We start from the raw sequence: 26,910 nt of genomic DNA on the forward strand, positions 1-26,910 counted from the left end.
CATTTTCTCACCTGTACTCCAATCTTAGAGATTAGCGTGACCATGAAACTGCCTTTGACGATTTGAAAATGTGGCAGATGATAATAAGGAAGGTCGACGTCCGATTTGTTCACTTTTACTTGCAGATCCTTATGTAATACAATGACGGAATCACCCAAATGTATCGTGAGGGCCTTGGACCAAGCATAAACGTTGGAGTAACGCCGTTCATTGCGCATGCGTACAGTAAATTCGTTGTTAGCGCAGTCTGACGTCAGCTGATAGCGGCAAGTGCCATGAAAGTTGAACATTTGTCCATCAAATGTTTGGTAGTGCGGGTCTCCATACGATGTACAGACTCCGGTTTCTAAAAAAAGCAAAAAAAAACCAAAATTAGAACAGATTTCTATTAGAGAGGTTTTCAATTGAGTATTATAAAACAAATACAAAGTCATTACTTCGACCAATCACAGAAGGTGCAAACAGCGTAAAGAGACAATCCGAATTCGTAGAAATTCCGTGTAATTTGCTCAAAGCGCGGGGAAAATCGCGCGCGCAAGTAGCGATTGGTTTTGGTTTTCCTTCTCATTGGTTGATAAACTCGCGCGAGATTTTTAAACCAATCACTAAGCGTAGCAATTGCAATCGCGTAATTACTTTCGACAGTTATTTAAAAACTGCTCCATGCAAGTTTGAATTGGTTTCAAAACAAATGAACTTTGATCGATTCTGAAGTCTCTCTCTAATTTGCCTTCCGTGTTGTCGAAAACTCGACAACAAATGGAATTTGCCAGCAGTGCAACTACACAGATAAGTAGCTATTCTTCTCAAAATCGAAAGAAAAGAAAAAAATTCAAAAAAGGAGAAGAAACATTGTTATTACTGCGTACAAGCAAAGCCAATTTTGGAAATCAGCTTTTTCAATGAACTTAAGTCTTCAGATAATCCAATATTATCTTTAAGAGAATTCCATAAGTTAGGCTCTAAATATCTACTTGATTTAAGTCGATGTGATGTTGTGTTACATCTATGGAGATCATATGGTGTGGCACGTAAAAAGAAGAGATCCTTATTGTATGACGGAGCTACATCGTTTAGTGCTTTATACATTAATAAGACAATATTTTGAGTCTTCTATTATACAGCGTGGTCCCATTGGCCATCATTAATAATGATTGATAGTCCTTAGCCTTATTTTGAAAGCTACTCCGTAATGCTCGTTCGTTTAATTTTTCAAACTTATCCGAATCACTTTTAGAGCAAAAGTGCTACACAGTAGAACAGTAATTAAGATGTGAAAGAATAAAGGAAGTTGTATAACTTTAACTTGGCATCAAAAGGGATAAGGCGTTTGAATCTGTTCATGAAATGAAATTTATCGTCAATGGTAACTCCAAGTACTAAAATACAGTTTTCTTGTTTAGGGTCTTCATCCGCCACTTTGAACTTAAAATCAACAGAGGATCTTCCCAGACCTAGGCCAAAATTTTGGAACTTATGTGGATATGCCTTAATTAAGTGAATTATCAGAAAACCAGAATGAAGAATCTTTAAGGTCATCGTTAATAGTAGCCTCAATAGTCGATGGACATTTGTGACTAAAGTGGAATTGATTCTAATCTGCATTGGTATTTATTTGAGTTTTAGTAAAACGGGGGGTGATGATCATTAACAAAAATGTTGAAAAGAAGGGGGCCTAGGAAGGACCCTTGTGGCACTCCTCTAGAGACTGCTGACCGGTCAGAAAAGCAGTCACAGATTTTAACACGTCTGCGTTCAAAGAGAAAACTTTCATCAAACCAATACTCTTAAACGCGAGTCCATTAGCAGCACGTTTGGCCAAAAAAAGGTCAAGTGGCAGACTATCAAAAGCTTTGCTGAGATCTAAAGATAGTACACCGACAAAGCGTTTGGAATCCAGTTTTCAATTAAATCGATGAGTGCTGTATCACATCCATGATGTTTACGGAATGCAGATTGACGACTAACTAATAGTACATTAAACCACTTATCAATCAATATAACTGATGGCAAATGCACTTTTCAAAGATAGCATCAAAGATTAGTACTACAGAGATGTGCCGGTAGATTATTTAACCCGTAGGCTCATAACATTTGAAAATTGGTGTAACCTGAGCAGACGTCCAAGCCATTGGCACACCCCCCTTGCGATTGCACGCATTTTAAATTAGTTCGGTTAGCAGAGCAACATTTGCTTTAGAAGTTAATTTAACAGCTAGAGCATTAATGTTGTCAAAACCAGGAGATTTGACGTCTTGAAAGATTCAATAATAACAGACACCATCAAGAGAAAAGAGCTGGTGACCTCGTCAAAGGTAAACGAATGGCCAGGAGAGTCTTGAATATCATGAAGGCCTTGCGAGTTTCTAGCAGAGTTCATGAAATTTCTAACAGACAAGATGCTTGTATGAGAGTCGAAATAATCTAAATTACTACAATCACTACAATCAAGATCAATATGAGGGTAGATGTTGACAAAATAGTCATTAAATATCCGTGCCAGTTGAGATCTGTCTTTAACTCACATTCCCATTCTCCAGTCTGAACAATGTCATCTGTTGACTTAGAACCTTTAGTATGCAAAAAAGGTTTGAACGTTCTCCAAAATTCACGGGGTTTCTCATTTGTATCCTTAGTTACATTTCGAAGGTGAGAGGCAATTGCTTTTCTTCTTAATTTGACGGTTAAGTTTCTTTGTTGTTTATAAGTTTTATAATTAAGGTGATCAGTAGAATATCCAGATCTTTTATATTTGCTCCATAGCTGCTTACGCAAGAGACTTGTTCTCCGAAGCTCTCGATTCATAAATGGCACCTGTTTCCCTTTGATCTTGAGGCTTTCTTTAAAGGAATGTGATCGTTAATTACATTGGTATACAGCTTCTGCCAGGCCCAATGAATGTCATCAATATCATCGAAGATATGAGCGATAGAAAATGGAGTATACCGGTAATTTAGATCTGTGATCAATTTTTCGCGTTCAAGATCCCTTGTCTATCTGTAAGTCAAAAACTTAGGTCGTGGTCGAGGAAGATGATATTTAAGTCGCCAAGAAAGACTACATCTTTTGCTAAGGTACATGTATTCTCCAAAATTAGTGCAAGCTCACTTGTCCACTCTGATTTTGTCAAGTTCGGGGGGGCGGGGGAGGGACAAGCAACTTAATTCACCCTTTTCTAAACTTTATAATTCAAATCGGGAGGGTATGGATATTTTTCTTTACTTACCCTCGACGCATTGCAGGCAGCATGATCCAGGTATCTGGCCTGGTTTCTTACCCTTCAGTGAAGGAAAAAAATCGGCAAGAAAAAAAGTAAATTAAGCGTTTGTCAATGTCCAGCTTTTGTGGTTTGAGCAAAGGCCTGTTTCTTGAGAGTTTGAGAACTTTTCGGGCACGAAAAGTCATTTTTGAAACTGCTATCCGCGCAGTTTGGAAAGCTCGTCTTTTCACGGTTTTTCAAGAGTGATCGTGAAGACCACTCCGTCCTTATCCGAAAAGCCCAAGTCCTAGGGGCCCGAAAACTTTCGGAGCCGAAAAGCCATCTGTGAAATTGCCAACCGCTGTTTGGAAAGCCGATCTTTTAACATGTTTCAAGGTAACAAAAAGAAAAATAACTGTGAAGTTTGACGTCTTAAATCCTCTCCGTTCTTGAGATACGAACGGAATTGCGAAACCTGAAATTTCGGGACTTTCGAGAAACGGGCCCCAGGTCACAATATATTGATAAGGAGAGGCTACAAAGTATTAAATGTGGCGGCAATTCGGTACCATACTTATTTCATTTTAGTCATCGATATGTTACAGTCAGAAATTAAGGATGTTCCTGAATTCTGAGATTTAATTCGACGTGCATTAAGTGGAAATGTCGACTGTCCTCTCCATTTGTGAGGAGGATCACACAACATCTCAGCAAAGATCCAGGTCCATTGAGCAACGTTTGGTTTTAGAGGTGAGACTTTCGTTTTATTTCTCTCTGAATATTAGAATTATGCAGGTATTCTCATGTATCACTCTCTTCTTTTTATGCCTTGTTTACACTGTGTTTACACCGTGTTTTGTCTTCCTGTTGGGTTACCAGTGCACCTTCTGTGGTAGGCAATTGTTCGCCGCGAGACAATTCGCTTCCGTTTCACATACCAGATATGTGACCAGGCTTAATTTACTCGCCGAAAATATGCAACTTGCAACGTTTGCAATATTTTTGCTTGCGACTTTTTATAGAATGATTTCAATAGACTAAATCGGCAAACTCAAAGTACGTTGTAACCAAGTCAAATCTCCAGGGGTTAAGAGTCTTCGTCTATTGTATTTGCATTATAATGTAGCATTCACATTTAAATGATTCGGAAATGTCTGGAACAATGCGTTTTTATTCCCAAAGGGTTTGAATTGGACACAACATTGAGTTAGTCGATTTGGTCTATTCTGGACATAAGTGCCCAAGCTTACATGAAAGCTAACCATTTGCAACTCAAACTCCTCCAATCCCAAACACTTTCACTTAAATCAGCGATTAGACCTAAATTTGGTAGGCATTTACATAAACCAGGGCTTTTGACAGAGTCATTTCAAGTGAAGCTATGATCTTCGCAGTTATGAAGATCATAGCAGTCATTTCAAGTATTTACTCACTTCTGGACACTTTAAAGATTGTGTTGACTTGCATCTTTGATCGTCACATTTTGCAGTACCGTTCCTGCATTGGCAAGTCTGACAATCCCTCTCGAACCATGATTCGTTATGCTAACAAAAACAATAAAAGTAACAATGATTTTTTTTATACACCAGTGTAAAGTTAGAGTTAAAAACACAAAGGTATTTCCAAATGGTCTTTGATAACAGCAACCAAACTAGTATACATGATAAAAATTGACACCTTTGATTCTGCATTAGTGTAACACATGTTTCGATCGACCATCTTTCATCTTTGTTTCCAAGTGCACATTACAAATTTGCAAATTTGAAGTTACAGTCTTATATACATAAATAGATATACGTCATTTCATTTGTTAAAAATCCATTGAAGTATATCTATTTACGTATAAAAGACTGTAACTTCAATTCACATTGTAACGTCCTTTTGCAACTGAAGATGATTGACGGCCGATCAAATTAGCAAATCGAAAGTGTTTCAGCCTTGCCTGTACTCTTATCAACAGCGATATTTGCCATCACAGTGGTCAAAATGTTGTGCGCCTCGTGAGTCCACAACATTTAATGCCAAAGAAAGGGTTTATCTCAGTGCATGACCAAAATGATGACACAAGAAAGAACTTTCTTGCAATATCATATGATGGGTTATTTCCCAAATGAGCGTCCCTGATTGCTATTACATTGCGTGGCAAATTGACCGAGCATGACGTGATCAGCGTTGTCTAGACTCTTATCGGACAACGTCAAATTAGCCAATCAGATTGTGAGATTACAAACAATTGTTGTAAAAATGTAATTTAATTTTTTGTAAAAATTCTGTTGACGTATCTCTATTTATGTATATAAGACTCTGAATTCAAATTCACATTGTAACGTCCACTTGCAACTTGAAGGTGATTGATGGTCGATCAAAACACATATTGCAGAATCAAAGTTGTTGTCAATTTTTTTATGAATACAAATGGCAATATATTTTTGATAACTCCATTCATTACTGATCAATCTAGGTGACTAATGTTAGCACTTAATTAAAGATGTCTCTCTTGTGAAATCTAAATATTTTGTGTGATTTTGTCAAAAAAAGATCCTGCTCCCACTGCTCGTACATACAATGAAGGTATGATTCAAGTTTACAGTTGCCAGTTTTCACCAGTTTTCACGTAGTGATGCCAATCACTGCTGCTGCTCTTCCAAAAGAGGTATAATCTCCTGTTATAATGTACACATACATATACACTTGTTTGCTTTCTTCGCTGTTACAGTTTGTAGCTGTTGTCACTACCGTAGTTAATGGCAAATAAAGTGCTATTACTGATTCCTGATCTGTAGTTGATGCTGTGCTAATGGAATTTGAGAGATTGAAGTCTACAAATAGAGCCAGTCAATTTTACCCAGTATTCTCCAATGGCAAATGACTTGCGCACTATGTTTTTTATATAACATCCAGGCCAAATTAATCAAAATTTTAAGAGCAAACTAAAAACATTCTCAGGCTGAGAGTCACTTAAGGTGACAAGAGGTGGAAGAAATGTAAAACTGTCGTGTAACAACACAATTAATTCAGAGCCAATGTGGCCCAGTGGTTAGGGTGCTTGCCCCGTTCAGACCACTTGTTGACTTTGTTTCTGGTAGTCCGTCGCTCGACTTCTAAGCTGCATTTGTAAATGGCCAACCGGTTTGCCTGACAGGCCAATTGGGATTCTTAGCAGTTGTTGTTGTTCTGTTCAGTTGATTGTGTTTCATTGCCCCTGAAAAGCCCCTGTGGGGAGTAGTCAATGAAGTATGTATTTATGAATTCAAGTTCTTTGGGACGTTTTTTAACATCAACATTGTGGTTTTCTCATTGCATCGTGCACTGAAAGACCAACTCAGTTTGTAGTCGAACTTTTATACCACACAGCTTTAAGAACATGTTGAGAACGTTTTTCAGGCTCAAATTCCAGAAAAAAACAACAACAAACAACAAAAAAGCAAGAACGCTCAGCCTCAGCCCCAAAACTTGGTTAGCCTGTGGGGGTATGGTTGGCGAAAAAAAAAAAAAAAAAAAAAAACTGGCGAGCCGAACCGAGCTGAGCGGGGAAATGGGGGATGCGGCCCCTTCCCTCCCCAGTCCCATCGCTCGGCGCGCTTCACTCGCCAATTAAATTTTTCGCTACGTTCCTTGTCGACTCGATAACCCCAACTTGCGGAGCGTGGTACCGACGCTAAGACCCTTTTTTTTTTTTTAACCCACCCCCCCCGGGTAGGGTAGTACCTTCTTTTTGAAAAACTATATTAATTGGCCGTATTAGTGACGTACTTCCTATTGTTTTCTATGCTACGTCCATTGTCTCTTATGTTCATTCTATTGGTTTTTGGCCAATCCTGAAGTTCCGTTCAATGAGGTACGACAGGACCCCCACGGACTTTTAATAAAACAAAGAGAGTGTTTACAAAATTGGACTTCTGGTATTGTTCTTTCAAAGCCCGTTGTCTCTAGCACTAGCGTGAATGCAAAATAAGTTCTTCACACCTGATAAGTTCTTCCTTTGTATGAACAAGCGAGTGACGCTGATGATATTAAAAAAGATACAAAAAAATGGTCAGCCCATTAATTTACATAGCTATCGGGGAGCATTTTGGTTGACGTTTTTTAAGCACTTACGATTCCGGTAAAACTCCCCCGCTTTACCCCATATTCGTAAGAGAACAGGTCACGTTCAAAGTCCAGCTAGACACATTGGTCAATTCAGTACCTAGATAAACGACCTAGCTTCATAGGTGTTCCAGTAGCTCAATGGTTACACATTACGTACGCAGTGTTAAGGAGGTCGGTAAGTTCGATCCCTGCGGTAGGACTCTGAGTGTTTTAGTTTCCCATTTCTCCTTTCGCAAAGCAACTGGTTTCCCAAAGGCAACATACGTCTGCGCGTGAGTTAACGCGCCGCCACGTGAGGTATGCTCACGGGTACTGCAGATCTGGTCGTGGGTCCAAACGGAAAAGGAAGATGATCATACCAGCCGCTGTTTCGGAAACTGAGCCCGCGCTCACTGCCCTCAGAGGATGCCCGAACTCGAGTGAGACATTCGACCCAGTGTCTGTAATTTTAAGAGTGAGCATTGTTGGGTTATACAATGAGTAATGGGGTTCTGTGGGGTCTACATTACCCCGGTAGCCCAACAGGTATTTTAAGGTAGCTGCTGGCCTTACGTGCTCCAGAAAACTATTGTCCTTTAGAGGATTATTGAGTCATTTTCATTTAAATATATGGATCTATTGCCTTGAAGGATAGGAGCATGATACCATAAGCTCAACTCAGTTCTAATTGTCTTAGTTTGGCGAAACAATCTCCTTGCCGTTGACTGTCAAATCTGTTGTTATGGATTAATAAGATTGCCCAACCGAAACATTTGAAACCCAAAATTTTGACCTCTTTCCTCTATGTTTGAGAAACGCAATCTATTTTACTTCATTTTCTTTCCACTGCAATCATTTATTTACTCACCGAGCAAACAGAATTTCATAATTAAGTAGTCAGACAAATGAATTAAAGTAGCATTAAAATTTTAAAAGTAGTATACTGTCTGTATTAAGCATGATATGTTTGAAACGTTTCCCCTTGATGCGAAGTATGATTGGATTGATCTATCAGGCCCCGTTCTGGTTGTTGAAACAACGGAAAGCGCTGTCCACTAGTAAATTTTGCATACAATGGAACCCTAAATCTTTTTGTCCCTTTTTTTTTTTTTTTTAACGCGCTTATGCCCTGAAGTCCTTTTTTTTTTTTGTAACTCGCTTATTCCCTGGATAATAGCTTATAATGATTTACTTACGTTTTTACAAATCTTGTTAAAAAATGATATAATTATTTTGTGATTTTCTTAAAAAGATTAACCACCCTTCGCCGGAAGGCGAAAAGCCGGTGACCGCCTGGTCGAAGTTTGACTGGGCCCGACCCCACAAAGTGATCAGCTCAATGACTCCTGTTAGTTTGAAAAAGTTTGGCTTATTTAACCCATAGTGCACAACGTTTCTCGTGTGTTAGTGTCATTTCGCTCCAAGAACGCTCAATTTTCAGAGCATTTGCATTGTCACCATGGCAATGCAAATTCAAAGTTGGTCTGTTTGCAAGCCAAGCCTTAGACATAGAGCAACCACGTCTCAATCGTTAGGGGCACCCAACCATAATCTTCGTTAAACTACTTGTTCGGGAGAGTCAAAGTGTTCTAGGAATTTCGGTTCTACGTTGTCAAACAGCTATAGATATCTTTACTAAAAGATCACCTAAAAGATTCGCAACAACCAAGGAAAAGTAGTCCCTTAGTATACGTTTTTCGGAAGGGATTGCACTTTTTCAATTTTTTGCACTTCAAGTAAAAGGTCACCGAGCAGTTTCAGATTTGCAAATGGTTCGCTGAAAGTTCTTAGAAGGTAACGTTCACTGAGCAAGCAATTTCTGAAATGAAGCCGGATCCCTAAAAATATCGGACACTTCAATTTTCATGTTTCTCAAAGACTTTAGCTAAATTTGCTTGTTGGGCTCCCTTGAATCTGCGTGAGGGATAAGTATGAGAAAATCTAAAAAACTTAGAGCGTGAGAACAGTTGGTTTTATGGACTCTCTTCTCTTAAAACGGTTTTTTCGGATCCTAAAAGAGAAATATTGTTTGGTTTGCGTCATTTGCAGTTTGTTTTACACTTTGTAGAAATATGCTGAAGAGATCTCTTCAGTCTATTAATTTCGGAAGGAAATCAAAGAGACGGCAAGGCGCCTTTTACTTCAACAATGATTTGTCTTCCACGACTTTAATTTGTAACATAAGCAACTATCCCTCGGGCAACGTTTTTGGGGTCCCTTTTTTAATTATGCTTGTATTATATTCCAGAACAGGAAATTAATGGGTCGGCCTCCTACATTGCGTGCAGTTCGTGACTGTTGCAGATAAGTTTTACCGTTGATTATCATTTCATATTGTACTCGCTACAGAGCTATCTGTTTCCGTCTGTAAACTGAAGCGGACAATTCGAATCCCTTCAATTATTTTACTATCCAATCGACTCGAGTTTCCACAATGTAGGTCATTTGGCAATGGCAAGGTGGTGTTGAGAATGGACTCCTGAGAATTGAAAATCCACATCTAAGATACAAGGAAAGTTGCCTGCACGATCCTTGGGGGGAAGAAGTTTCGGCTGTTTATTCGTAAAAGACATTTGATAAGTCTTTTGGATTTGTAGCTGACGGCCGGAGCAGTAGTGAGGCCAACGTGACCTAGGTTCAATTCCCAGACTCGGCGTCATGTGTGGGTGGATTGAGTGTTGGTTCTATATTCGGCTCCGAGAAATTTTTTCTCCGGGTACTTTGGTTTTCCTCTCTCTCCTCAAAAGCCTGATCTGATTTAACTTAACCCTTTCATTCGCAAGATCGAAACGTTCACATTCTCCCAACGAATCCCATAAAATTCTATCTTGCATTGTCATGAGATTTGGTGTAATATCACGATCACACCTACTTAAGCTGATAATAATCTTCATTCTCAATACCTGTGTGACTGACGTGTGATTGAAATTGTGAAGAGAATTCAAATACTGAACATGCACTCCTGGAAGTCTAAGAGTTAAATTGATTTGATTTCTGCAAATAGTGTCCCAAGTTGACACTTGACTCTTTAAGTTAATTGTATTTCATTCCTGTCACGAGTTGATCCCATCTTTGTGCGTGCTTTTAAGAAGTTAGGCAATTTTTAACATTATTGTCTTGATTGAATTTCCTTCCCATATCCCGGTATTTGAATAGAACGAGATAACAAGATTAAGTAGGTATCAAACAATTAGCATACACATGGGCCTGTGCTTATTGGGGTAAGAAATATGTATAGGAAGCACCATTAATTAGACTAACATCCTCTTAATAGGGTGATTGATCAAACACTTCCTGACCCGAAAAGGGATTTACAAAAAAGAAGTTTTAGATACAAGGGCGCTTATGCATTGGAGCAATGAAACAAAATGTTTGTTGAATCTTCCGAGTTTTTCGAAAGAAATACATTATATCGTGTTAGGATAGTGTCAAGCTGTTTAGTCAGTGCATGTCTTTGTTTACACTAGTTTTTTTGTCATTGTCTCGGGCTATAGGTTTTTTGTTTAGATGGTCTCTTATTATTCGTTAGTTTATACCTTCTAGCCTCGATGTCTGGACAATTGTTTTTATTTCATCCCGTGAAACAGACAACTAGTGATTCACCTACTTACTATTCTTCCCGTAGTTGCTTACCGCGACAGCCCAACAGTTATTTTGAGGTAGCTGTTATCTGTTGACTTTACCTGCTCCTGAAAACTATTGTCCTTCAGAGGATTATTGAGTCATTTTCATTCAAATACATTGATCTATTACCATGATAGATAAGATCATGATACCATAAGCGCAACTCAGTTCTAATTGCCTTAGTTTGGCTCCTTGCCGTTTAATGGCAAATCTTTTTTTTATGGATTAATACGATTGCCCAACCCAAACATATTTTCGCGGGTAATCATAAGCCATGGATCCGTTTTACGCTTTCTTTGACCAATTTTCTCCATGTTTGAGAAACGCAATCCCTTTACTTCATTTTCTTTCCACTGCAATCGTTTTTCACTCACTCCAAGACCGAACAAACATAGGCGTTAGAGTGTGTAAGAACTGAGCAATATTATTGGCCGAAAGAGGAAAGGTTATAGCGCAGCGCGGTCGGCATGCGTTTTAGTGATTTTTTTGCCTTACTCTGCAAAATTACCTGGTCTAAGGTTTTGACGACAACGCGACCATGCGAGAATGCATGGTTTCCTCTCTATCTTTAAGAACCTCTTTGTTCCAATCGCAGTTACGGAGCACTTTCGTATTTTGTTCAATGTGAAAGAGATGGAAGAAACGCCGTTCTCGTCACCAGAACCTCGGATCGACCCAAGGCTCTGGGAAACTCTACGTAGGAGAACATGCGCCGTAGGATTGATATAGCCACAAATTGGCTATGTGAACCTTACGGCGCCTGCTCACTCCTCGTGCTAACATGAATGCACCAATTAGAGACGAAGCCAATGAGGAGACACTCCTTCAGGGTTCCCAGAGCTCTTCTCTCCCTGAAGTCAAGAGAAGAGCTCCGGGGTCGAGATTGGAAGAAACGCGAAATACCAATGGTCGACAGCTACAACAACGACATCGGGTACAGCTACGACAACGCCACAAAATAAGAATATGATTGGTTAAAAGAGGAAAAATAATCCTGCTGCACGCATATTAGCACATCTTTTCACGGTTCTTTGCATAATAACGGTTGACTTGAAACCAGTACTTGAAATTTGTGGTCAGTATGGCGACAAGGTGATCATACAAATGTGAAAGTTCACTCAGTCCCTATTTTTGCTCCGAAACCGGTTTATCTTTTGAGGTGACGTTTTCGTCGACGTTGACGACGCAGATCCGATCTTAAAAGTCCATGTAGTTAAAGCAGGAAGAATGACCGTGCTGCCCGTGCGGAAAGTATTTTAGCACATTTCTTTGTGGCACTCAGGGGCACCCAACGAGTAATCTCGGTACATATCTGTGCGGAAAGAAGGTTGGAAAGAATTTTCGAATATTCGAACTCAGACTTTCGAGGCGCACGACGATTTTTGGACATTTTTCTGAACAGATTTCTTAAGATATTTCGGAGAAGTAGTGAAGGATCTGAAGAGTGCGTTGAAAGTTTCGAAACCACATTGAAGAATGTTAGAATTTTACTGATCGGAGTAAAAGTTAACTGTGTCATAGGAAATTGCATAAAATTTGAATATTTATAACTTCTCTCATGACCAGTTCTGCCAAAGTTTTCGGGGAAAAAGGTCGACCATATACGTTATGTTAATTTATTAGACCTGTCACGATTACTAGAACTTTCGGACGATGCGCAAAGCCACTTGGAAATTTCGACAGACCTGAAGTTCCCCTAGAACATCCGAACAAATAAGTATTTTGAAGGGCAGCTATTAACTCACTAAACGAGCCTTTGAAGTAGGCCTAGACACAACTATCCAGATACTTTTTCAGATATTTAGAAGATTTTGAGATATTTAGAAAATGTCAAGATATTTAGAAAAAATTGTGATATCAAGAATTTTCTTAGGGAAAAAACTACTCAAGTCACGTTTTCCCCAAAAAAATGGAGAAAGAAAGCAAATTTTTAAGTCAAGGGCTACTTCCCATATGGGCCTTCAGTAATCACATGCAGCAGTATTTTCCATTTATTATATGTCATATATGTTGAAAAAAACGTTAAGAGTTTTATTGTGTGCCTTACAAGGTCATCGTTGAATTTCCTGTATTTCCTTATACTTTGGTAGATTATTGCGGTATTATTTATGGGAATGAAAACAGATATTTTCGGGATATTTAGAAAAAAAAATCAGCATATTGAGAAAAAAAATTGACTTAAGAATCGGGAACTTTCCGGAAACATATTTCGCCGATTTCACGTGATATTTGTGTTTAGTCCTATTTTGAAGCATTGACCTTGAAAACCATTAAAGGTAATTCTAGCAAATTTTAAGACATTCGGTCATTAGGTGCCCTTGGGCACTCGGGAAAACCAACAGGGTAAGCATGTGTAATTGTGGATTTCATTCCTTTGGAACCGTTCGTACCAATTTACTTGTGGTTCTAGAGTACTTCGCCCATATTGTACATAGTGAACAAGAATCGCGAAATACTTGAGATTGATCGAAGTTATATTTTGAAGCGACGATTTCGTTGCCGTAGCCGTCAATGCATGCCATCTGTAACGTCCTTCAGCCTGTGTCGATTAACATTCAAGGATTTACAAAAGCCGCTGTATTTGCTCCTCATGAATGGTGTTGTCTGAGTGGAGTTAACTTGAACTCACGACTGCCTTAGGGTAATACGTTGAACTGATATTTAAGCAAATTGAAATGCGAGAATTCAACAGGAAGATGTGGAAAATAGAACACTTAAACTAGTCAAACAAACAAATATTTGCTACTTTCTCTAGAGCGTTCAGAAACGATACCGTGAAATGAAATTTCATACAATAAAGTATTTATACTTTGTTGCTCGATATTTTATTTTTGACAATCAACGCTTTGACGCCAGGTCGGTACGATCAAAGGTTTCCCGCGAAAAAAACAGTGGATGGCCTTGTTCTTGGGCCGTCTTTAATCGGCAATGCCGTCTGAATGTCGCGCAACTGAAAGACCGGTATAATAGAGTTATTAAGCAAAGATACCTCTGAATTGACGAGGCGATCGGAAATAAGAAGTGTATTAGATTATAGAGACGGTTTATAGTTTCGGTCTTTAAAATATCCATAGGCTGTTAAGAGTCTTTAACGAGGGATTTGCTATGGGATTTGAATGGATCACGACCGATTAAACCTTTTGAGCAAATATTTGTTTGAGATAACTGGAAAAAAAAGCAAGCAGACTGTTTTTTATCCGTTAAAGATGAATACATTCCATTTGCTTAGCCATGTTTTGAGATGTTTAGTTAAACACGGTTTCAAAGTGTTTCCTTTTAAAATCAAGAATACTGATTTTTGTTGACTGCAATAACACAGGTCAAAGCATGTATTGAAATTCACCTGAATCTCATGTAAAAGCCAGTCCTACATTTTTCTGTGACTGATATTCTTTTTGTCAAACCCAGTTTAATTGAACATGTCTTGTTGGTGTGAATGGGGTATTAGACTGTTAGAAGCGATTTTGACTCCATATCAAGTATCACAGTGACAAGTTGTGGTTATCGAAATTAGAATAACTAAAATTTGAAGAATATCACTTGGAGATTGGTGATAGTTTCCATTTTCTCTGTAATTGTAAAACCGACCAGTTCTAGAATCGTCCAAAATTTCTCGTACGTATCGTAAAAAAGCATAAAATATAGAACAATGCCAATTGATATGGCGTGATATTGGACGGCGAGTCTGCCGTCTTTATGTGTGGGTAATTAGAAGCTTTATTTATTTGTTTATTACAGTTTATGGCATGCAAACAAACAGAGGCCAAGGAATGAAATTCAAAAGAATCATAGACCCCATATTTCGCAAAGATGGGTGGAATCTAATTTAACTGACAAATTCGTACAGGTATCAGTTAATTCCCTTGGGCAATTCAAATCTGCCAGCCTTCTGCTTTACATATTAACCTTTTGAAAACAATTTTAAAAGAAACTATGTCAAGGATATCTCTCAGGCTGGAAAAGAGGGTCGTTTGCATCAGTGAGCCGACGACCATCGTTAAATTTAGCTTAATATGTTCAATCGTCCATATTTTTAATCCAAAAAAATACGGTAGAAGGCTTACATCAAACATTGTTTCTGGCTTTTACGAATGTGCAGACGTTCTGGCTAGTTCGCGATGGATAAACTTTCAATTTTTTTCAAATTGTGTTGACCTTCCACCTTCCCATCGCTATGTTACGAAAAACCCGTTTATGCTTTTGGTGGTAAGTAGATCGAGTTGTGAAGCCACTTGGAAAGCATTCAAAAATGGTTTGTTCTAGCTGATATCAAAAACATAATGTACCAAAAAGCGTGCGCCATTTGAACTCTGAGATTTGCATGTCGGACTCCCTGAGAACATATATAGAGTTGGTTCTCAGGCTTTCGCCTCCACCCTGCTCCCAGGGTGTTTTCGTAGTCCTCAGACTAAGATTTTCGCAACACAAACACCTTTCTTCATCATAAATTCGCTTCTTCAGGCCACAAACCTACGTCATACTTGGGCCGCGGTTGTTAATAAGGTGTCTGGGCCACTCTCACGTTGAATTACATCTTTCATCTTAAACAGCATGCTGTGTCTTAAATAGTTGTTAGCCTAGCTTTAGCTCAACTTTAATTTTAACTGATCCGATTAGTAGATCCTGACTGATTGCACTGAATACTGAATAAATAAGATTCTTGCTAACAACTCCCAGAGTCGCACTACCGCCGACATGCCTATTCAGTGAGCTCTTATTGTTTATCGGTCGTAAATGTTACAAGAAGGATTTCAAGTTTGTACAACAAGTTTAATTGTATCCTTGCAATAAAGCATCCATTTCTTAAGCCCTTTTAAAGGTTACAGGTAAAAAAATTCGCGCAGCCTTGAGGATCGAAACAGGAAATCAATTTTCTCTGTTTAGCTTTGATAAAACAGATCCGAAAGTTGACTAAGCATTCCTGTCTTAATCTCTAACAAAAATATGTTTACCCAGAAATGCTAACCTGCAGGCGGAGACAAATCATTCTTGTCGCTTTATCTGACAAATTGCATGTTACCGCAAGTTCCAAATTAAAACAAAGCTGTGTTCAAGGCCGGACAAAAAAGCGAAAATGGATTAGAGGAGAAAAACGCGGTATTTTAAACCCCCAAAGAACCTTCACAATGACGTTGTTTGAAACGTCATGAACTTGTAGCTCCCAAATTGCTCAATCCTTCATAAGCACCTCAAGAGAGTGCATTATAGCGCGTTCTCTTCGAAATCTAATCTCTGGGTATTTTGGAAAATTATTTTATGTAATTGAACCCAGTTTGATCAAAAAGTCTTGTTTTTTGTGCTTACTTTGGTTTTAACGACGAGAAAGTTTGATATCCTGTTAACGCATCCCGGCAGGCCCGATTGAGTACTCTGCTGAAAATCTTATTTCTTGAATTGTGTTATTCACTAACCGCAACTGATAAAAGATTGCAGAATGGCCCGTCTGTGTGGGGTCTTGGCGATACTGACTCTTATCTCTTAAGCTTGAAGCCTTAGTAATGAATGTGGATGACTTCCAGCGACGTGTTTCCTGTTTAAGTTTTATTCCCGATTCCCACTGAAGTAGTTCCTTCGAAAGAGTGTTAAAAACAACAAGAATGGTCTGCATGACTGTAAGCAGCTTAGAAATGAATTGACGCTAGAACGCAGGAATAAGCCAAGCTCTTGAATAGCAAATTAAATGGTTTTTGGTTTCTTGTCGCATTTTTTGAAAACGTTAGATCGCCATAAGGTTTCTTGTCGCATTTTTTGAAAACGTTGGATCGCCATAATAGGCTCGTTATAAACACCCCCCCTCCCCAAACTCATTTTTAAAGCTATATGCTCCAAAAATCCTATGAAAGAATGTTTACTATTCTTCGTTTTATTGTTTAGGTTGTAGTTTTCTGCGTACAATTTTTGATTTAAATAACTTTGGAAATCATTATTTGTACGGCCTCTTTGTCTCTTTGTTTTTCGCTTTAATGCCGTAATTGCAGTGATAAATATTTTGGTGTAAATATTAATATTTATATTTTAATGACCAGCGACGTCCGCGAAATTCGATTATCTGCTCAACTATGAACTCGAGCACGAATCTATAACTTAAGGTGACGCCGGAACCAGCCGGCAAGATCCATCAGCTTACAAAGAAAATGCAACAATTTGAAGGAACACTTGCATGATAATCCCTCGCATTCTTCTGGAGGAGTATATATCATCGTCGAAGTGTGTTAATTTGAATGCGTTATAGAGTCAGTCCTTCCAAATGCCTGGTCTGGCCGGTCATTTCCGTCAAATGGAAAGCGCCCTTAGGTTTTTCTTAGCCGATGGCAGAGAAAAAGTAAGTTCCCGTAATATCAAGACCAGAAACGTTCCGTGCAACCACAAATAGTCTTTTGTAGTGTTAAAATGGACATTGAGAGGTGACGTAAAATAGCTTAAAGCCTTATCCAAAGGAGTAGAATTCTTTCGTTATCCTTCCTGTTTAAGATATATCGCGGAGATGTTTCCGCAGGAAAAGAATGAAACTGAAGAACCTAGTGTGCTTTTGTACATATTGGAATTTAAAGGATGAATTAAAGTTTGTTAGGGCCTTAGAAACAATTCAAACAGAAAGTTCGGTAAGCTGCTCAATTCCAGTGAGTCGACACAGTGGTCCCCTGAGAAGGACTGTCGGCAGCTAACGTTTCAACTTCTGCTGACTCTGAAGATAACTTCCTTTTAAAAGCGTAACTTTCATGCAACTTATAACCTAGCGCGACTGAATTCGATGTTGTCGGGAAATGGCAATGTTCGCTTCTTTACTTTCAAATTTCACTCGTCACTCCAAGCAAAATCTGTCCCGCTTCCGAACCAAATTACCAATACTAATTCACCCGTACACAAAATCAGTAGAGGATTAGGCCATTTCCGAGTTCATGTTTGCCTCCTCTTCAAAGCGAGTCTAAGTGCGAAGTTCATATGGAAATTAGTTTTCATTTATAAAGCGGTTTTCAAATTAGTGTCGTAGAACCAAAACCAAAGTAATTACTTTGGCGAATCAAAAAGGACGGATACAATTCGGTAAACCAATCAAAACTTGAATTAATTACACATAGCCGACACAAAGCGCGGGAAAATGTGCACATGCGAGCCACGACTGGTTTTGGTTTCACTTCTGATTGGTTGAAAAAGTGGCGCGAGAACTTTGAACCAATCACTGAGTGAAGTAATCATTAACCAAAGCAATTCGCTAATTACTTTCGACACTCAATTGAAAACCGCTCTATGTAAAGTAAAACTAATTTTGCACATAGACTCGCTTGAAGAGGAGGCAGATTCTTGAATGGCATATTAAGTGAGCATCATCAGATCAGAAGTGCAAAGAAAGATATCATTCCTTGTTTTCGTAAATCATGAGCAAAACTTCCCTGCAAATATAATAGGGATTGTATTGCTATTTGATAAAGTTGACTCTGATGAAGTGAACTGTCATGGCCGACGTTTGTAAAGTATCTGCCGAAGACGAAAAGTAAATTCTCGGGCAAATCTAATAAAAGACATTTATCAGTTATTGGCTCAACGAAGTTGATCGTGTATGATGGTGAGAGTTGCCGAGGCCAACGTTTGGCAAGGGGGAAAATGCTCCAGAAAATCTAATAAGGAGATATTTAACAATTATTGGATGGCAACGAGGATCATCACGATCTTTTAGTTGGCTTGTGTTACCTGCCGAAGCCGAAGGCTGAAAACTGAATCCGGCCTCTTTATTTTTTCGAAAATGTTCGGGCGTTCTGTAGGTATTCAGCAAGGTTTTACTATCCAGAACCAGAAGCTCATCTCCTTGAACTCTTTAATTAACCATGGTTTAGAGCTGGGTTTTTCTTTTAGTTTAAAATTTTCCTTATTTGGATATAACGTATCTCGTGCATTTTCCTGCGCTTGCAGATTCGATCTCATTTTTGTCCATTTTTGGGCATGAAATTGGTGTCTTAAAATCCCCAGCTTTGTTCCAAGGAAAAGAGTTGCAAGTTACACGCTTCAAGGTCTTGTGCTACTGTCATAACGCAACGTGCTAAATTTCACTTATACGCAAAAAGCTGAATCGTGCACACATTTTGATTGGTTCTTATGTACTAGCCAGTGACGCGGATGCATTTAATGTCCCCTGAGGGAACAAAAGCCCAATTGACGTCATATTCGGTTTCTTTATCATAAAAAAACACGTTGTCTCCATGTTTACCTGCATCTCTTCAGTAATAGATGACAGACGACGTCAAACGGCGATGAACATCTGACACACTCGGCTATCGTCTTTGTTCTTAGCATGTGGCTTTTATGAATACCATTTGACTGAAAGTAAGAATTCTTGGCGAATTCTAGCCGAAAAAAGCTTAGTCTTTGATGGTATGACGTCAGTCTGTCGATGACGACTGGAAAGACAACTACAATGCATTGATACCATGGATACATAGAGAGAAACGGGCAGAAATGGACCCATTTTTTCCTAGATCCTATACAAATGGAACAAGAAAATGGTATCTGGCTTGCGAAATAAATTTGTGTCATGAACATCTTAACTTAATATTCCCTTGATTTCCTTTTATTACATTTTGTATCCTACTTAGTAAACGACCCAACAAGCGTGTATTTACTTTATCAGAGATCGCATTTGAATAAAGGGTTTTGACTTGGCTTACAACGGCATTGGTGTAAAAGGTTTTCAGCACTTTTCCTCGTCTCCTATATCCAATTGCAGAATCGGATACAGCTTACTCACTCGAATAACTACTAGAATTGTGTTTGTGACCTGAATGCTGCGTTTCTGTGCGTTTTTGCACGCTGCCACCCATATCAACGATGACGACAATGCGAAGTGTATATGACATGTGCGCGACTTTGATAAATCGCTTACCTCCATTTGTGTGGCAAACCGAACAGCACTGATTGTCCAACTTCCTAATTACCCCGGCGCAGGATTCAATTTTTGGACACTCTTCTCGAGCACATTCCACTGACATGTTCTGCAATAATTAGGGCAACCAGTCAAATGAGTTAAATAACTTGAGTAAATACCAAAAATAGAAGTATTGGTATGCAGGAGTGAAAGTAAATAAATTCATAGTTGAACTGAAGCTACGAATTCAAGGAATGGGAGCCCCATCCATTCTTTTCCTCTCTCTAAGAGTGAAAAGTTCTGTTTTTAATTTCATGGCTGATTTCTGCAATTTGGCACTGAGGTGCGGACAGTTTTGCCCCACTTGGTATATTCGTAGAGGATCTGATACACTTATTCACTCTATAACCCTTTCACTCCTGTGGGGTTCCCCATTGACGAGTAAAATCGTCCGACGTTAGACAGAGTAAAATCTATAAGTCTCAGTGGCCCTTACAGAAGTGAAAGGGTTAATTAATGGGGACATTTGAGTTTCTGAGTGAACCTAGACGTTGTTAAAGTAACCTTTAATCAGATATGAGCAGACATTCATGATAACTGAAATTTTTTTTTCTGTATGTTGAATCTCACGAGGTGTCACTTTACTGTTCTCTTGAACTTCCTCTACGTCAGAAAAGTCACTTAAGCGTCCATCTTTCAAAGAAATCAGGAAAACAATGTTTAATGTGCACTTTAGTTCCCCTTTAAGTGTCCATCTTTCAAAGAAAACAGGAAGAAAATGTTTAATGTGCACCCTAATTCACCGTTAAGTGTCCATCTTTCAAAGAAATCAAGGGAAAATGATTAATGTGCGCCTTAATTCACCTATCGCTTTTGAAGACTTCCTTTGAACTTTTATCCTTTGCCATGAAAGAATGCCGGTATTTTAAACTTTGAATTTCGTTGAAGCAGGCTAAATACTCGTGTTATTTACTGGAACACAAAAGGACGAAAAAGACCTCTAAAGCTCTTAACACGTTTCTGTTTGTGACAAATTACAGTCTATCTTATCAGCACATTTTCGAGACTTCATCAAGTTTGTGGCCTTAAATGCATTTTTGGCAAAAGCCATGTTTGTTTTGGATTAACCCAAAATGAAACGCGAGTCCTTGCTAAATGTCCGGGTTAGATCGTGATGGCAATGTTAAGGCGACATTTTCTAGAGTCATTAGTTTGAGGGCGGAGAGCACGACGATTTTCATAAGCGTCACGAGGTTTCCGGCCTTGCTTCTCTCCGTAACTTAAACATCACTTTGGCCTAGGAATGCAGACAATTAACGCCACAGAGCGTCTCTTAAAGTGCAGTCCTTAAGCGAAGACAAACAGCTACATTTATCCTCGCCAATGAATAACCCTAGTCCCTACTCTTACTTTATTGCTAGAAATAGGTTACAAATGTGTTTACGCTTAAAGGGACACTTCGAATCAATTGGATATGAAAATTGCGCGTGCATCCTGGACGTAGGTGGAGCTTCAACAGCCACATTTGCTGTGGCAAAAATCAATGTTCAAGTTGAGTGACTACTAAGTCTTTGGCCGGGCTTTCTCAATGTCTGTTTGATGTCGGGGAGTGGCAAACAGAATCTATAAACTAATTTGTCATTTGGACAGAGTCTATCTAAGGCCAAGCCCTTCCTTTTAGGCAAAAGACAAATTACACGCAACAATAACAACAACAAAAACAAAGCAGAAAGAGGTTATATTCATTATTCTCAGTTCTAATTTATTGTACTTTTGTGCATTTCTGGACAAAAGTGCATTCTCCAATTAGGAGATTCGAGTTTTTCGTGAGGATTCTGTCGTCATTATCTAAAAGACACTTCTCGCTTGACTTGCTTTAGAAAACTCGAACAGGTCCAGGTGATTTTTGAAAAAGATTTCTACTTTGAGAACTAACTCTTAGAACTTAACTATGAGGTGAAGTCTCTCCAACGAAGGCAAAACATTAACAAGACACCCACGCTCTCATGAACTCGCTTGCACCCGTGAGCCAGTCTACCAAACACTCGTTAACAACCGTCTTGACTTCGAAAGGTCACACTTTGTTCGCTGACGTTGGGTATCATTCGCTCCATGTTTGTTTACCAAATGTTATTTGTTAAATAATTACTACAAAAGTATTCTGTGGCTATGCAAATAATATATGCAATATTCACCATGTTAAAATCCGTATCAGCACGCGATTAGTGCGTATATCATGTCTTTTCTTAGCTGCATTGACGTCAGAGAGTGACATGATATCACGCGCTGATTAACCACAAGTTGCAAAAATAACCAAATCTGTTTTTCCTGTTGTAATGGTCCCTGGAAAATTATTTCATTCCTGTGTGCGGATTTTTTGATTAGGTTTGCGAAACCAAGAAGTATTATTTCGTAGTCTTTACTCGTTTCGTAGAAAGAATGGACCAACAACTTTCTTTTCGAATTTGTCAAGTTCGTATCGTTGGCTTCTTTGTCCGCAACTAGCTTTAGGACCCAATGATTTTAATTTTAAATTGTTCATGTTTGTCTTAATGGCAGTTGTGTTTCTGTGATATTTTTTCCTTCAAAATTTGAACAATGAAAGGAATGTCCAATGCATATAAATATATGTAACAAACATTTATGAATAATTTATTTATTTCACAACTCTACATGTTTTCTCGTGAGTGATGAAAATTAAACACCGAAACCTTAATTTGGAACGAAACTGATTTATCACATCTCGTGACGACTCTGCATTCTACCAAGAATAAATACCACTTTAAACTGGGCCCATTTTGCAATGGGAAAAAATATATTTGTACCTTTATTTAACAATGTTTTCAGAGGGAGATCCCTCTGGCTGAATATATAGGCGAATCTTTGCTGACGTCATTGCTTACATTTTACATACGAGTATGCGCACAGAAGGCATGTTGCTATCTCCAAATTAACTTCAAAAGGTAAAGGAACGTGCTAAACATAGTTAAATCACCAATTGTAAGCCTTTTAGCTTTGATAACGAGAGAGTTGTTAGCCATAAAAAAAAACTGATAAAATCTTGGGTGGCAAAAGCGCTAATCAGCCCATACATTCCTTGTAACATTTCGAATTTTTAAAGCATCATTGCTCAGAGATTATCACTTTCGATATGCAGTACTATTACTGATATTTTGACTGATAGATTAGAACACGATGGGCCAATGCTAAAGAGGCAAAAAATGTAAACAACAATTCCTTTACACATCACTGAACTATTCATGTACGGGACGCGGCACTAGGGTTTGATTTAGCGCCCCTAATTTGAACCTTTTAGTAAAATAACCCCAATGTGGTGGACACTGAGGTATTTCTAATACTTTTTGCCATTCAAAATAGTTAATACTCAGTAGAATTTCATGTTGGTCGTCTTTCGCAGGTGTCATGTCGGTAAAGCTTTGTAAACTTGCTATCACTGTCTGAAACGTTTGTTATATTAATGTCTAGCTAACAAGTTACATATGTATCAAGTTGCCTGTCCAAAAAGTTCTGGAGAGTTTTATTATCAAAGCTGTTTTGCATGCACTTTCTCTTGTGTCAGCTCTTTATCACTCCTCGCTCTTATCAATCATGATCATGCTTTTCAATGTTTGTAAATCAACTCATGTGTGATTGATTTGGATTTTGGCCCTTTTAGTCGAATAGTTTGAATAGCAAAGATTTAATGTTTGGATTTCTCTTGACGGTGCATTGCTCCTCATTTTGCCTCCTGTTGACTGTGTTGATATCTTTGAGAGTAGTTAAGAATGTTCAAGCACAGATCTGAAAAGGATCTTGAGTCTTCTTCGTTTTTATGAGCAGATTCTCAAGGAAAAACTTTCAATAATTTGTCAAGGTACTTTCCTTTTTTTTTTTTTTTTTTTCTGAAAACACAAACACTACTCTCTTTCAGTGAACTTTGGTTCTCAACGATCGTGACAAATATGAGTCGTGCATCCAACAATCGCGCATCACTACATTTCTCCGTGTATTTACATACCTATATATAGCATTCATGTATTTGTAATAAGCATTGCCTCAATTTAAACGTCATTTTTGTTTTGTGGTGTCAAGAGCTGTAAAATTGCATTTAAGACTTTGGAATTCTTTTGCATCATTCATCATTGCGTTAATCTGCTTCTGGACCGGCGTCCGAGAGTGGCATATTTTGGAAGGGAGGAACACTTCCTGAAAAGGGAATTGGCCACCGTACAGAGATTCTAAACTTTGACATTTCGAGCGTTAGCCCCTCGTCAGAGCGAATTGGATTCGCTCTGACAAAGGGCTAACGCTCGAAACGTCAGCTTTTAGAATCTCTGTACGGTGGCCAATTTACATTATCAACTCCGTTGATAAAAGCAAAATTTTTGTATACTACTTCCCCACCGACGCAGCACCACAGTTTCTTTAGAAACTACCCCCTTCATTCCTGAAGAGGGCCTTAGCTGAAAACCTCAGTTCGATCATTTTTGGTATGAGAGTGCATTACAAACTTTCATGCATAGTTAACTCGATTGATCAAGTCAAGCTGCAAACTGTATGTAATGTTTTGTCCAACACAAGTACTTGTTTTTGGAACTTTTCGGGTCAGAACTTCCTCACTGCCCGAGTTATAATCAGCTGCGTGTGGTTGAACACCACCCCCAATAAAAATATCATAATTGCAGGGAAGTGCGTCTCAGAGACATTCGATCGTTGAAGCTGTAAAGGATATGAACCCATCAGTGATAACAGTGTCTGGTGGTTTTCATTTCAAAGGTCACATTAACTTTAGTATTTGAAATATCAAGTCACTTTGGTAGACTCAAAGAGTGAAGCTTAATAAATAATAGCACGTCACTGATGCATTTTGATCAGTGGTTTATCTTGATGTTTACAGCTAAGAATTTCACTCAGATCAGGAGTCCATGAGTTCCATCACAGATTTACAAGCCTTCTTAGTGTGTGATCGCCAAACACAATCACAACTGTTTGAGACGTTTCGTACTGCCAGCCGATCTTGATATTGCGCCAGCGGATCAGAAAAGGAGTGATTTGGAAGTGAAATCGGGAGGATTTTTTTTAAAATAGCTGTTGCGTGTTTGCCTGTTTTCCGTGTAAACCTCGTCCGTTAGGTCCTCTTCATTTAATGAAGTAGTTGAGGTCATGTTGTGGGTTTGAATGACAACCTTCTGCAGCCTTCTTTTCTGCGCTCTTAGTTAGCGATGCCTGAAAGAGTTTCAAGTGTGTTGATGTTTTCGTTTTTGTCATTGCCGTTTTTAATCGACAAAAGAAACTATAGATTTGCAGATTAGTGGTTTTCCCTATGTTTCGTATGAAAGGCAAAGTGCGTAACAGTATAGGAAAGTAAATTCTAGACTGCTGAAAGATGATTTTCACTTCCTCAGCAGTTCTTTCAATGTGGCCACCGTGTACAATATTCTGTTTATATCTTTTCACTGTGCTTGAAGCGGTAATTTAAGATTTTAGTAGAGCTTCCCGGTCTGTAGTACTGTAGTCAGATTGAACTGCTAGACAGCCGGCTCAAAGAGTTCAAACATAATTGATTTTGAATGCTTTGACGGCTGATTTTACAAGCACTTCAAAAATAAATAACATGGCTCTTAAATGATGAGAATAACTTGCCCCTTTCAGTAATATCAGGCGCTTCCACATTATGTTACTTTCACTTTCGATATCTTGTTATACTGTACACAAGACCTATGTTGCTCCGATGACACATTCCCAAGATGGTGTAGACAAACATGCTGCGCTCTTTATTTAACTTAAACTTTTTCATCTGTCTCGTTTTTGATGGGGAGAGCTCATACAGCGTCCAAGTGACACTACAATTACGACCAATTAGTTGCTGTATTTACCGAAACAACCAAACAAAGCGATCAAGCGGCGCTGTAAACTGATTGGAAATATCTGTGTGCGGTGGCTGTCGCGTTTTTGATATCCGTGAGATTTTCTCAACTTGTTATCTCTGTGACGCGCGGAAAGTTATCAGGCGTGATAGTTTCTTCGTGTGAAATGTAAATAACGTTTTCTTTGCCTTGCCACCCCCTCCATGTTTATGTTGAAATTCGAACATCATCTTTCCTCATTTCCTAATCCTATAAAAAAACTTTTATATTATAGAGGTCCTTTTGTTTCATGCCAGCTCGTGTCAACTGGACATTCCTTATCGAAAGATTCGCCCAAAGCGTCAATCGCTTGTCACGTTCAAAGAGGCAAATTCTTTGACAAATAAAAGAAAAGCTTTCTACAAACCTTACAGCGGCATACAAAACATGGGTTTCCCGCCAAAATTGGCAGGTCAATGACTTCGTTTTCAACATTGCAGGATGCCAGTTGCCCTGCAGGAAAGCAACACTGGCAGTTAATGGCTGTCTAATTGTCCTACCGAGATTTGGCCCAGTAACATAGACTGCAGCAAATAAAATGGTCGAGTCTCACCTGATAGCATGCTAGATGCCGTTGGGGTGGCCTGCAAAATTATGAGCAAAAAAGCGACCGAGCTCAATAGCTGCGACTTGACTCCTAGTGGGTCGAACATGCCAAAATGACTTTCTGACTGACGAATTCGTTTTGCCCCTAAACCTAACCCGATTACGTCTCCCACTTCAGGGAAGCTCAAGTGCTCTTGCTTGTGCAGCGATGTAATGACAAGACAACGTGTGTGTGTCGCTTTTCAACAGATTTTTGCCACTTCCGTCACAAAGCCACGGAAATATTTCGTCTCGCAGGCGCCGACGTCGTCCTGGTAGGCGGAGGGCAACTGATGTTGGTTGTTTTAGGCTCATACACGCGAGCGCTAACCGATAACCACATGACGTGTTTAATTACCTCGTGCGGCCCGAGTTGGTTCATTTCAAAATTCCAGCGTGTTTTTCGGTCATTTATCATTATAAGGGCACTCAAGACACGGGTCAAGCTGTCATCAGCGATTTACATAACAGGCTTTTCATATACGAGTGTGTACACAGTCGCCGAATGTGCAGTGCAAATGGAATTTTAAGCCCAATTGTTAGTGCCACGCGGAAAAGGTTTTGTTAGTGAGTAGTGTATGTGTGTAGGCTTATTTTCCCATTTTTCTTTGTTTGTTTGGAGACTTCTTTGTTTGCACCCGACTTGATGAACAAAAGGTGTCGGATTC

At 38.9% G+C, this 26,910-nt stretch overlaps 1 protein-coding gene across 1 annotated transcript in view; it reads right to left on the minus strand.

Annotated features, from left to right (window-relative positions):
- Positions 1-26,586, minus strand: part of LOC137984985 (BMP-binding endothelial regulator protein-like) — a 33,413-nt gene extending 6,827 nt beyond the window's left edge. Inside the window, exons 1-7 of the mRNA XM_068832359.1 lie at positions 26,211-26,586; positions 26,025-26,110; positions 19,770-19,878; positions 7,166-7,203; positions 4,633-4,743; positions 3,227-3,278; positions 12-346 (exon numbers count right to left, since the gene is read on the minus strand). Of these exons, the coding sequence (XP_068688460.1) occupies positions 12-346; positions 3,227-3,278; positions 4,633-4,743; positions 7,166-7,203; positions 19,770-19,878; positions 26,025-26,110; positions 26,211-26,310 (831 nt within the window). The 5' untranslated portion in view covers positions 26,311-26,586. The remainder of the gene's footprint in view (positions 1-11; positions 347-3,226; positions 3,279-4,632; positions 4,744-7,165; positions 7,204-19,769; positions 19,879-26,024; positions 26,111-26,210) is intronic.
- Between the last annotated feature and the right edge of the window lie 324 nt (positions 26,587-26,910).

The sequence above is a fragment of the Montipora foliosa genome, chromosome 14 (assembly GCF_036669935.1).
Source record: "Montipora foliosa isolate CH-2021 chromosome 14, ASM3666993v2, whole genome shotgun sequence".
Taxonomy (NCBI): Eukaryota; Metazoa; Cnidaria; class Anthozoa; order Scleractinia; family Acroporidae; genus Montipora; species Montipora foliosa.